Below are 11,070 nucleotides of genomic sequence, written 5' to 3'. Positions count from 1 at the left end.
GACACATCCTAAAAAAATTAAAACATAACTTGTTAATGATCTCTTGTCCAAATCACAATGTAGTTTGAATCTATAAAGTCTTCAACACTACTTCTAGTGCTATAATCACTATCATTTACCAAACCAACATATGTAATACATCAAAGATAACAAAGTATCAATTCAATGGCCTACTAATGAAGTTTACCAAGATTTTCCATAAACCTATTGACCATATTAATGATATGTGAAATGTCTGGATGAGTGTAGACTATAGCATCATATATAATACTTCCAATTATATTAGTATATGGAACTCTTGACATGTGCTCCTTTTACATCTCAATTTTTTATGATAAAGTTGAAGATAACCTAAAATGGAATGCAAGTAGAGTATTTTTTGACTTGCAATCTTGAACATCAAATGCTCAAGTATCTTCTCAAGATATTTTTTTTGTGACAAGTATATAACTTGCCAAAACTTCCACCTCTATGTAACTTCATACCCAAAATCTTCTTGGTTGCATCTAAATCTTTTATTTTAAAATTACTACTTAATTTATCCTTAAAATTATTGATCCAACACATGTTCTTAAAGGTAATTAATATATCATTAATATATATAAAAAAAATACATAAATAAACCATCTGTAAGCATTCTAAAAAACACACAACTATTATAAATTATGAAGCATACATAATAAATACATGTTATTAATAAATTTCAATTTTAATTAAACACCATTTTTTTTAACAGAAGGATATATAAATAATATATATTCAATTTTTAATGACCATTATAAATAATAGATTATGGCAGCACAAGTTCAGTAATATGAACGAGAGAAGTGAACTAGACAAGCATCCACAAATGAATAAAAACTCAAGCCGACAACCTGCACCATTTCACATTGCAGTATTCTTCAATCATTGTAAGAGTTACCAAGTGGTCATTTCACATTGCATTATTCTTCCATTATTGAATCTCGATTTTTTTAAAAATAAACCTAATTCTTAAATTTAATTTAATGTTTGGTTGAGGGAACTCTAATGGGTAATATAAAAACCATATATAAATACAAAATTCGTACATAAATAGAATAAGACTTAATTTAATTCTTATACTTTTTAATATAGATATCTTTAATTAATAAATTTTATTCAATTCTAAAAACATAATTTACTCTAATTCCTTCTTTTCTTTTTAATTGTTACTTATTATTAAATTATATAAATAATTTATTGTTTATTTGAGCAATTGATGTTTCTATATACATTTGATGAAATTAAAAATCAAACTTTTAATACAATTATATTTTTATAAAGTATTTTTTAAAATTGAAAAAATTATATGTGTGTGATAAAAAAATATATTAAAAAACTAATAAATTACAACAAAAAAATATGGTTTAGAATCAAGCCTAGAACCCTCGGCTGAAATATTAGTTTTTGGCTTTATTTATTTATTAAAAAAAAAGACTTAAGATAACTCTACTCAACAATATAAACATAAATTTAACATTTAAAATCACTTTTAAACAACTTATCAATACATAAATTCAATTTTAAACTTTTTAGATCTATAATTTCAAATCCATATATCTCTCAAATCCGACGATAAAATTGTTCAAATTCTGCGTGTATAAACTCCTTGCGATGAGAACTTTCATTTGATGGTGATTTTATTCAGTAATTTAGCTGGATTCCATTTAGTCGACATTTCTCTTTCTTCTCCCTTTTCTCTTTCCTTCTCTTGTTTATATTTCTTATATATATATATATATATATATATATATATATATATATATATATATATATTTTTAAGAATTTTGCTTTTATATTTTCTAGTTTTCAGATCTAATAGTGTAAATTGAGTAAATTAAATTCAATAGTCCAGATATGAATATAAAGATAAAAATTAAAAATATAAAATGTTTAAAGAAATATTTGTGAAAAACATTAAATTGAATATCGTTGTTTCTACCTTTTTGTCTCTCCTTTTTAAAGGAATACTCAGAAGATATTGTAGTTTCGTTCTTACCTGTTCATTTTGCTATCAACTTCAACGAACATATCTAAGAACAAGGATCGAGAATTTCTTCCAAATTTTTATTTTAGATTATTACCTGGCAGTCTCTTTTTCTGACTATTATTTTGAAATCCATTTGTTACTCAAAATTTATTATATCTGAAGGGCCGAAGAAGAAAGAAGATGAAAATGGTTAGACAAATGATCCATTTTGGGATTATGTTAAGAAGTTAGATGATGGGATCTTATAAAATTCAAAATCTCAAAAGATAAATTGCAAGTGAAAAAGAAAATTAATAAACATGTTTTACATAAAACAAATATAAATATATAAATGAAAATAAAATATGAAGAATGAGCTGCTTATTATAATAACATTTGGTTAATTTCTCAAAATAAAAAAAATAATAATTATAATAAAGAGATGAGATAAAATAATAGGCAGATATTCACCTGTGTTTAGTGATAATGTACAAAACAAAGTGAGTATCATTGTATTCTTTTTAATTGATGAAGAAGAAGACAAAATAAATTCTAGAAAATTTTATTTTATTTTATTTTTGATATATATTATCATTAAACTTAGAATATTTAAAACAATAAATAGATATTTTTTTTACTATAGTTTATAAAAAGTGTTATTTTATTACATTAAATTAAAATAATAATTTCTATCCTTGTTAAAATCATGTTGAAAAAACATTTGTAATTTATTGCTAGGAACATATAAGTTATTTTAAAAATAAATTGCAAGTGAAAAACATCACAATCAAGAATTTTTTTAAAAAATTATGTATAAGAAATAAATTTGTCAAAACTCTATAAAAGATAAATAAATCTGTAAAATTTAAATACTGAAAACCCGAAACATGTGATACAAAACGTTGTTTTATGCTATCAATTACGTTTTAAATTACATAAAGTTAGAAAATTAAACTTATCAAGACATGTTATAAATTGGATTAATACCAATTTTCTCGATAATCTAGATTTTAAACTTTAAATGGTTTTTGCAATTTAAAATACTTTAATAAATCATTCTAATTTATCAAAAAACATTAGAGGGGGGCAATTGCCTGCCTTTTTACAATATATATCTTTTTTTTTAGTTTTTTTAATTTAATGTAGGTGTCTGAACCAACTTGTACGCATTTCGACTAATCCCACGGACCCTGAAGTTAACGACCATGTAAGCCTCCAGTGACTATTATATGAGCAACCACAAGGCTCGAACATGAAATCACATAGAGAACAAACCTCTTTGTCCCAAACTCTTATCACTGGGCCACCACCTATATCTTTATTTATGCTTAATTGATGTTGAAAAAAAGAAAAGAAAAATAAATGGTCTCCATTGATACTAGAATGAACCATCATCCAACTCTTAAAAAATCCTGGATGTGAAATTTATTAACCCACCATAGTAAGGAAATTAATCATAATAATAATATTAAGTAAAAAGAGAAATTAGAAAAGCCATGTTGCAAGCTAAGTAATTTTTTTTTTTTAATAAAGTTGACTTAGTAGTTTGATTTTAATTAATTAATTAATTTAATATTTGTTTCGTTTGACTATCCTTTTAAAGATATGTTAAATATACATTTAATGTGGCCTTTGTGGGCTCTTAAATTAAACTTCAAGGCTTTTTGGTCCAATATGCGTCCAGGCTTCCTTCTAATTTTTAGCCCATTCTTGTGAAGGGCAATAATGAAAATAGTCAAAAAATAAAGGGGTAAACTTGAACAATAAAAAAGTTCCTTGTAAAACCCTAAACCCCCAACACCTCCTCCTATATAAACCACAGCTAAAATCCTTCTCCTCCATCTCTTCACCAGGCCCCTGCAACTCCAATCTCACGTGTCAAGGTGCGCGCTTTCTCTACACTACTTTCAACCTCTCTCTTTCTTGTTTCACAGTTTGCACTGCATTTTCATTCTCTTTTGTATTAATTTTGAACTAATTGATGTAAATCTTGCGTGTTTTGAGTGTTGAAGAGCACATATCGAAGGCTTGCAGGTGGTTTATTTCAAAAAATCTGTGAGCTCAAAGCTTGTGCAATATCATAAATCACCCATTAAAAAAAACCCTTTTGACAATATACCTGTTTGCTTGAGGATTTTTTGTGGGGTGATGCACATTTTTTTATTGATTTGGTATTAATTTTTAAAGTTATGTTTTTTTTATGGATTTGGGTCTTCGTTTTTATAAGAAATGAATGTTTCTGGATCTGGGTTTTTGCCTGTCTTTATGTTTGTTGGCTTTATCTCTTTGGATTTTTTTATTGTTTTTTTTAGGTTTTGTAAAGCCAATTTGCAGAGCAAGGGTGTCGAAAATGGCACAACTTGCATTGAAGGTTGGCGATACTAATAGCAATTCTCCGTGCCTATCAAATCTTGATTTCATTTTGATTATGGCCTCGAACAAGTTGCTACATTGGTTATTCTTTTCTTTGTTCTTTTTTATTCTGTTTTGATGTTATAGTTGGTGTGGGAATCTAGTGTATGAAAATAGGCATTTAGGAATTGTTGCTAGTTTAGGTACTGAAATTCCTTTGTTCTTTTGATGTTTAACAGGGTTTGAATTGTGCGATTGAAGATGGCGAATCCGAAGGTTTTCTTTGACATTCTAATTGGCAAGATGAAAGCAGGTAGGATTGTGATGGAACTATTTGCTGATGCTACTCCGAAAACTGCTGAAAATTTCCGTGCTCTATGCACCGGGGAGAAAGGGATTGGAAATGCTGGGAAACCATTACACTATAAGGGTTCGACTTTCCATCGCATAATCCCAAACTTCATGTGTCAAGGTGGGGATTTTACTAAGGGTAATGGAACTGGAGGAGAATCAATCTATGGCGCAAAGTTTGCAGATGAGAACTTTAAGCTGAAGCATACAGGTCCTGGTGTTTTATCAATGGCAAATTCTGGACCGAACAGTAATGGTTCCCAATTCTTCATTTGCACTGAGAAGACCTCATGGCTTGATGGGAAACATGTTGTTTTTGGGAAAGTTGTAGATGGCTATGGCGTTGTTCAGGAAATGGAGAAGGTAGGGTCCAATAGTGGGACGACAAAGGAAACTGTTATTGTTGAAGATTGTGGTCAAATAATAGAGAACTGAAGTGCATGATCAAGATAATGTCTTAGATGTATTTCACGTAATTAAGTGTTGCAAGCTTTATCTTTTGCAACCATGTAGTTTTTCATTTGAACTTGTAAAGCAATGCTCATCTTGTCATTTGCAACCTTAATCCCTGTTGTGTATATAAGAGCTACGTTGCTGGGAAATATTAAATTCTTGCTTAAACAATTTTGACACAAAAACAGAAGGGATTCATAAATTAAACTTATTTGAATAAAACTTCAAAAAACTTCGCAATCAAATATTAGGGATTGCAAATGCTAATCAACCACACATTCAAATATCTTGGTATCCAAAAACCGAAGCTAGGTTACACAAGTTCATATCCAACTAAGAAACAAGTGCCAAGCCGAAGTTCAGATCTTATTCTATTTCTTGGATGAGAGGCAATGTATTGTAACTCTATTTACTTGATTAAATCAACCAATCAATTCAAGCCACCTCATTATTCAATTTAAGCCATAAATTCCACCAGTGTCTGGATACCATGGTTTGGAATTTGCAGGCATGTTTGTTTTGTTGCCGATTAATGTTCTATGACCTGTTTTAGTGTTTGCATAATTGTTTATGGGCAATATGCATAGAAAAGATTCTAGTCAAGCTGCGTTGAACTGGATGACTGTTTTGAAGAAGTTTTAGGTTCATTTTCTCTTTAAGTTTAGCTAAGAGCAGTTGTAAGCCCCAAAACACCCTATAATAAGATCAAACAAGTCTAATTATATTTAGGTAAGTTTAGAGCTATCCATAGGTTCATCATTTACTTGGACAATCCAAATATTCATTACGAGCTTCTTCTTGTAGATTACTAATGGCGACAATCTGCTAATTGTTGCACAAAATGGAAGCTCGGAGGCTTTAATTTTATTTCTTCCTACCTTTTTCTTGGTTTCGTGGTGAAGCAGAGAATCTTCATGTCGAACTTTTATGAATGCTGCTGCTTTGTTTCTTCATTTTCTCTTTTCTTGGTACAATAGAGAATCCACTGGTCAAACTTGAGACATGACTGCTCAAATCCTACCCCTCTATCACAATTCAAGAGCAGCTTTCGTTCCTTATGGTATTCTTTGATATGGGTTATTATTCTCCATACAGAGTACACTACTCTATCACTCAGAAGTCTGGCTTGATGTGTCAGTGTACTCTGTGAAGTTTTCTTTGCTTGCAAATCCTCTAGTTATGGAGTTATCCCCAATGATCTATTGTTCATATTAGCAGTTTAGCATAGAAGTTTTATCCTCACACACAGACAGAGCGAGCTTCTTTGCATGCATCGCTAGTATTTCCAATCTCATTCTTCAACGACATAAAAACTCAGACCTATTTTCAGATGTTGCTGCTTTATTTATGTATTACAATAGAGAGTCTACAACTCAAATAACCATAGGATCACTGCCCAGATCCCCACCCAAGCTCATACAGCTCGAGCCAAATGCCATCTCTTGGTGGACATATTTATTTTACTACAAATTATTTCTTATATAACATATATAGCTTATTTTCTTATTCTTCTATAAATACTATTACGTACTACAGCTGATGAAGATGCAACCTGGCCTGAAGAGTCAATCTCTGAAGTTGAAGTTGCTTGCAAATCCTTCGAGATAGCTGGGTATAGAGAAGCCATATATATGCTCGCTGACTTTATTCTGATATTAGCCTAGAATTACAGGGCTTTTTTTATTTCCTCTTTTTTCTTATTTTCGAAGTAGAAAACTAATGGAACTAATAACGGGTGTCTGGTGTCAGCAACATCCTATGTACTTGACAAAATATCATCCAGAAAGACTTGATCGGCTAGCATGTCTTATGGCGGACAATCTTTCGGCAAGCCTGCAGAACAACAGTGCATAAATAGCTATAAATTACACTAATTAATTAAACTAATGATCAGCAGAGCAACTGCAAATCCAAGAAGCACGTATCTTGTCCTTACTTAATGAGCTTTTCTTTATTAGCTTCCACTAGCTCTTTACCAATCTTCTCGAGATTGTCAAGGTTTTCTTTGCTCGAGTTGTCCATCGAGGCTTGGGCATATGTCAAGTTATCAACCTGGTTAACATTCAAGGAAAATGTATGATCATTTAGTTTTCATTAGACAATGTCAATCACTCAAGCATTGTAACTTCATTGATCATGAATTTGGCAGCATCGAAAACACATGAACAATCCACTACCTGTGGAGCTTCATACGGAAAGGAAGGTGGGTTGTAAATACCTGAATGCGGATATAGTTGTCTTCTAAACCAGAGAACTGAAAGAAACTGGATGTATATATTTCAACCATCTCATTCGATCCTGCCATCAAGACATCAGTCAATGGGCGAGATTGTTCAGGTCCAAAAAACCACTTGACGAGTCCCCATGTGTCAGGGCTTCCAACCTCCAGCTTGTTAGTTCCTTTTGATGATCCAGTTCCAAGGGAAAGAACAAGAAGTTTACGAGCATTGATTTTCTTTTCTTTCATCGCCTCACATATAGCCAGAAAGGTCTGATAAAAACATTGTCAAAAGCAATTGACTATCTCCTTCAAATTTATTGAAGATAGATAATATACATTGAACAAGGTTACATAAACTGTGACTTACAGGATTTTTAACTGCAACGCCCCCATCAACCAGGTTGTATTCCCTGGAAGTTTTAAGAGTGCGAGGAGGGTGACGATCAAATATACTCGTGCCATGACAAACCTGTTTGAGCTCGGTGGTAGTTGAAAAATAGCGAGGAGGAAGGTAAGTTGGTGCTGCAGACGACCCAAGACATACTTCTGATAGCTGAACATCCATTGACTTCTCATGCTTTGCCTGCATTTTTTCATCAGAAAGGATGATGGCATGACATTATATACCCAGTTGCCTTTTGATTTTGACAAAAAATTTAAAACACATCAAGCCATTATTTATTACTGTTACATTTTTCAAAGTATATATGGACAAATGATTAGCAGACAAGGCGATGTTGCCTGTTTAGGAATAGTGGGAGAATTGACATGCACATCTAGTAGACATGACAAATCCATCATGGCTTGAACTTTAATTTAAATTAATTTTAATCTTGAGTTAGTTAAATTAAAATGTTCTAATTGATTAGTTTATAATTAAGTTGACTTGCTTAGCATGGTGAATTTTAAAAAATATTTTTTAAAAGATAAAAATTAAAATAAAATCATTTTGAACACACAATGACAAGCAAATTAACCCAATGACCTCATATAAACTACAAAATAGTATCATGAAATTACCAATTAGCGGTGTATTTTCTACAAAACGAGGATATTATACGTTTTTTTTTTTTTTGAAATTACGTGTGAACAATTTACACAGAATTCCTCTGTTATTCAGTAGCATCGCCACAGCTTGCTCTTGACGAATAATTTTCCTATATTTTACCACAGAATCAAGAAGAATAACCTTTGATGTGCAGAAAACTGTTGGCTGTAGAAGCTTGATATCAAAAGAAGGAATTATCACATTAGTCAGACTCTCAGAGAGCATTGTCTCTTTCAATAATTTCTGGATTATGTGACGCAGATGACCGCCATCATACCGGGGATACCACAACGTTAAGATAAGAGACCAGATGGACCGGATGATATCTGGAAAGCTAGACCTCATCAATTTGTCACCTGAACTCTTGCCATTATACCTGTTAACATGAGGTAATAAGTGCGTGCAAGTTTTTCCATCTGGAAAACAAATTAACAAACAAGTACTAACGTTTCGACGAACTGAAGAATTTGCTCCGACTCCTCAAGGTTAAACTTTGCAATGTCTTTTGCAGCATTTGGGATTTGGTTACTTTCTTTTAGCGTGGTAACCAATTCTCCCAGAAGAGTTCCAACGTCAGGCTCGGTTTTCTGAGGAAATATAACAGCAGCATTTTTATGATAAAAGTCGTTGATATCTTTTGCAGCAAACAAAGGTCGTTTCTGATCATTTGGTGCAGTAATCATAGCTGCTATAAGCCCTCCTGTGCTAGTCCCAGCAATGTAGTCAAAATAATCTGCAATCCTCACATCTTTGTTTTCAGGATCCAACTCCTACGAAATTAGATAAATAAATTTACGTTGAATTAGTCTCCATATTTATCATTTATGATTTTGATGATTCAGTGCTTTGTTGATCTACGACGTGAATAAGGCTAGCAACCAACTAACCTGGAGCTTTGATTCGAGAAAGGCAAGGACTGTGCCAGGAATGATGCCTCTCACTCCCCCACCATCAATACTAAGAATGGTGATAAGTTCTTCATCCGATCCATTCACAAACATTGTATTGCCTACATTTTTTTAAAGTAAAATAAGAACACGTACAACAATAGCAACAAGATTAATACTTGTTAATGTCAATATTGCAGAAGTTATAGGATGAATGTCAAAAGATTTTGGTTAGGAAACTTTGAAATGCTGGAGAATGCATGAATGCAAATTACACAAGTGCTCACTGCGGGTTGCCATCTAGAACTGAAACTTGAGCTTGTTAGGAAGTGTACGTAGCTGCCTCTTTACCACTTGAAGAGAAAGCACCAGCTCTTCTCAATCTTATATAGAAAAACTAAGGCTTATTTGTCAATGTGAAAAGCAGGTAATATTTAATCAAAAGGCGGAAGAATTCATATCGGAGGAGGGGACCAAAGCAAGTAGTTGATACCAACGATTTGTACTCATCTGGTATTGTCTTTCCTCCCACGAGTTCGATCAATCTTTTCATTTGTAACCTTAGTACGATAGGTAGGTCATGCAAAACAAAATATTTATAAAACCAAATCCAAAGATCGATTCAGCCTAAGACTCGGATCACAGATTAATGATCAAGCTTTGAGTTCTTTTTTATCAAAACGATGTATTTTTATTCTTTTTAGTGACTTGACGTGAGCAGATCTCATGTCGGCTGATTATCAAATTGAGCAGGCCAGTCTTCTAAAAAGACGCTAAACTTCGTGTAAGAGTGAGGATGCATGTGAATGGACCGCTGGAAGATTTATGGACATATGACAAATTAATAAATGCCAACCCCATGATATTGTTGACTTCTTGTCCACTCTTTGGGAAAGGACCCGCTCTTCTCCGTGAAGAGATACAATCTGTCAATCATTGTCACACCTGAATATCATGTTAATTAATTAAAAAATAATTTTGATTAAAAAAATAGATATCTAACATTTTATTTTTTACAAGAAAAAAATATTGTTCAAAGAGTCGCCACCTAATATTATAGTCACTAGGAATCCTAACTGGTCAACAGAGATTCTATGGTGCAGGACTGGTTACGCAAAAGGAAAGATGCTATCACCCCTTAAGAGTCCTACCTAGGACAGGCTGCATTGCTGGTTTTGTTTAAAATTGCTAAGAATTTGTTCTCCTTTTTTCCTTTTTTTTATTCTTCCTTTCATGTTCCTGACTCTGGCGTCAGTGAACAATTCCTACGAATATTTCCAACTCTAGCGTTGGTAAATATCACACAAATCCAAAAAAATACGATACTCCTGATTCTAGGATCAATGAATATTTTCGCAAAAAATGAATTTGAAGAAGAAATTTTCTATGTCATTTTTTTCTTGTTTATCCTTTATTATTATTTGCCCTTTTTAGATAGAAGTAAAAAAAAACATTGCACGACATATTTGCATTTAGCAGTAATAGTCCACAGATTGAGCACATCTACAAAAAATATAAACACAAAGAAAAAAATAAAACAAAGTGCGAGGGGCCCACAAATAAATCAACGAAGGCCCCCAAATATTTTTGGAATTTTCTGTTATCGAAAAGGGGTTCGTTTGGTCAAATATCAAATTAGAATGGGTATAAAAATTATGGCCAAGGTATAAGGGTGTGTTTTGCCAAGCACACCCTTAGCAAACACAATGTGGGTCGGCTGGGCCTAAAGCCCAGACCCGGTCCACTTTTTTTTTGGGCTGGATCTAGC

General features: G+C 32.3%; 2 protein-coding genes and 1 non-coding gene across 4 annotated transcripts; 2 read left to right on the top strand and 1 right to left on the bottom strand.

Annotated features, from left to right (window-relative positions):
• Nucleotides 1-3,775: 3,775 nt before the first annotated feature.
• On the top strand, nucleotides 3,776-5,258 carry LOC133667961 (peptidyl-prolyl cis-trans isomerase CYP19-3-like). The gene is made up of 2 exons (XM_062087679.1): nucleotides 3,776-3,873; nucleotides 4,582-5,258. The coding sequence occupies exon 2, from the start codon at nucleotides 4,604-4,606 to the stop codon at nucleotides 5,126-5,128; it is 525 nt and encodes a 174-aa protein (XP_061943663.1). The 5' UTR covers nucleotides 3,776-3,873; nucleotides 4,582-4,603; the 3' UTR covers nucleotides 5,129-5,258.
• LOC133668858 (small nucleolar RNA snoR86) lies at nucleotides 4,324-4,443 on the top strand. Its single transcript, XR_009833812.1, has one exon. It is a non-coding gene; the product is annotated as a small nucleolar RNA snoR86 (small nucleolar RNA).
• Nucleotides 5,259-6,484: 1,226 nt separating the features above from the next.
• Nucleotides 6,485-9,654, bottom strand: LOC133706235 (patatin-like protein 2). Of its 2 annotated transcripts, none has more exons than XM_062131722.1 (8): nucleotides 9,590-9,654; nucleotides 9,303-9,424; nucleotides 8,863-9,185; nucleotides 8,557-8,791; nucleotides 7,735-7,950; nucleotides 7,365-7,637; nucleotides 7,083-7,198; nucleotides 6,485-6,979 (listed from the first exon to the last, which is right to left on the bottom strand). In XM_062131722.1, the coding sequence occupies exons 1-8, from the start codon at nucleotides 9,600-9,602 to the stop codon at nucleotides 6,922-6,924; spliced, it is 1,356 nt and encodes a 451-aa protein (XP_061987706.1). In that variant the 5' UTR covers nucleotides 9,603-9,654; the 3' UTR covers nucleotides 6,485-6,921. The 2 variants fall into 2 exon arrangements, with proteins under 2 accessions (XP_061987706.1, XP_061987705.1); XM_062131721.1 differs by having other exon boundaries at nucleotides 9,578-9,648.
• Between the last annotated feature and the right edge of the window lie 1,416 nt (nucleotides 9,655-11,070).

This window comes from Populus nigra, chromosome 11, assembly GCF_951802175.1.
Source record: "Populus nigra chromosome 11, ddPopNigr1.1, whole genome shotgun sequence".
NCBI lineage: Eukaryota > Viridiplantae > Streptophyta > Magnoliopsida > Malpighiales > Salicaceae > Populus > Populus nigra.
Note: the sequence above shows the minus strand (reverse complement) of the source record. Positions and strands in the feature narration are given on the sequence as shown.

What these genes read in the sequence shown, in the direction of transcription:
- LOC133706235 (XM_062131721.1), bottom strand. Translation starts at nt 9,602, where the DNA reads ATGGCAACCCGCAGTGAGCACTTGT. An exon ending in GCGTTGCAGTTAAAAATCCT is followed by an intron (nt 7,638 to 7,734) that starts GTAAGTCACAGT and finishes TGTTTTTATCAG; the next exon opens with ACCTTTCTGGCTATATGTGA. An exon ending in AATAAAGAAAAGCTCATTAA is followed by an intron (nt 6,980 to 7,082) that starts GTAAGGACAAGA and finishes GTTGTTCTGCAG; the next exon opens with GCTTGCCGAAAGATTGTCCG.
- LOC133667961 (XM_062087679.1), top strand. Translation starts at nt 4,604, where the DNA reads ATGGCGAATCCGAAGGTTTTCTTTGACATTCTAATTGGCAAGATGAAA.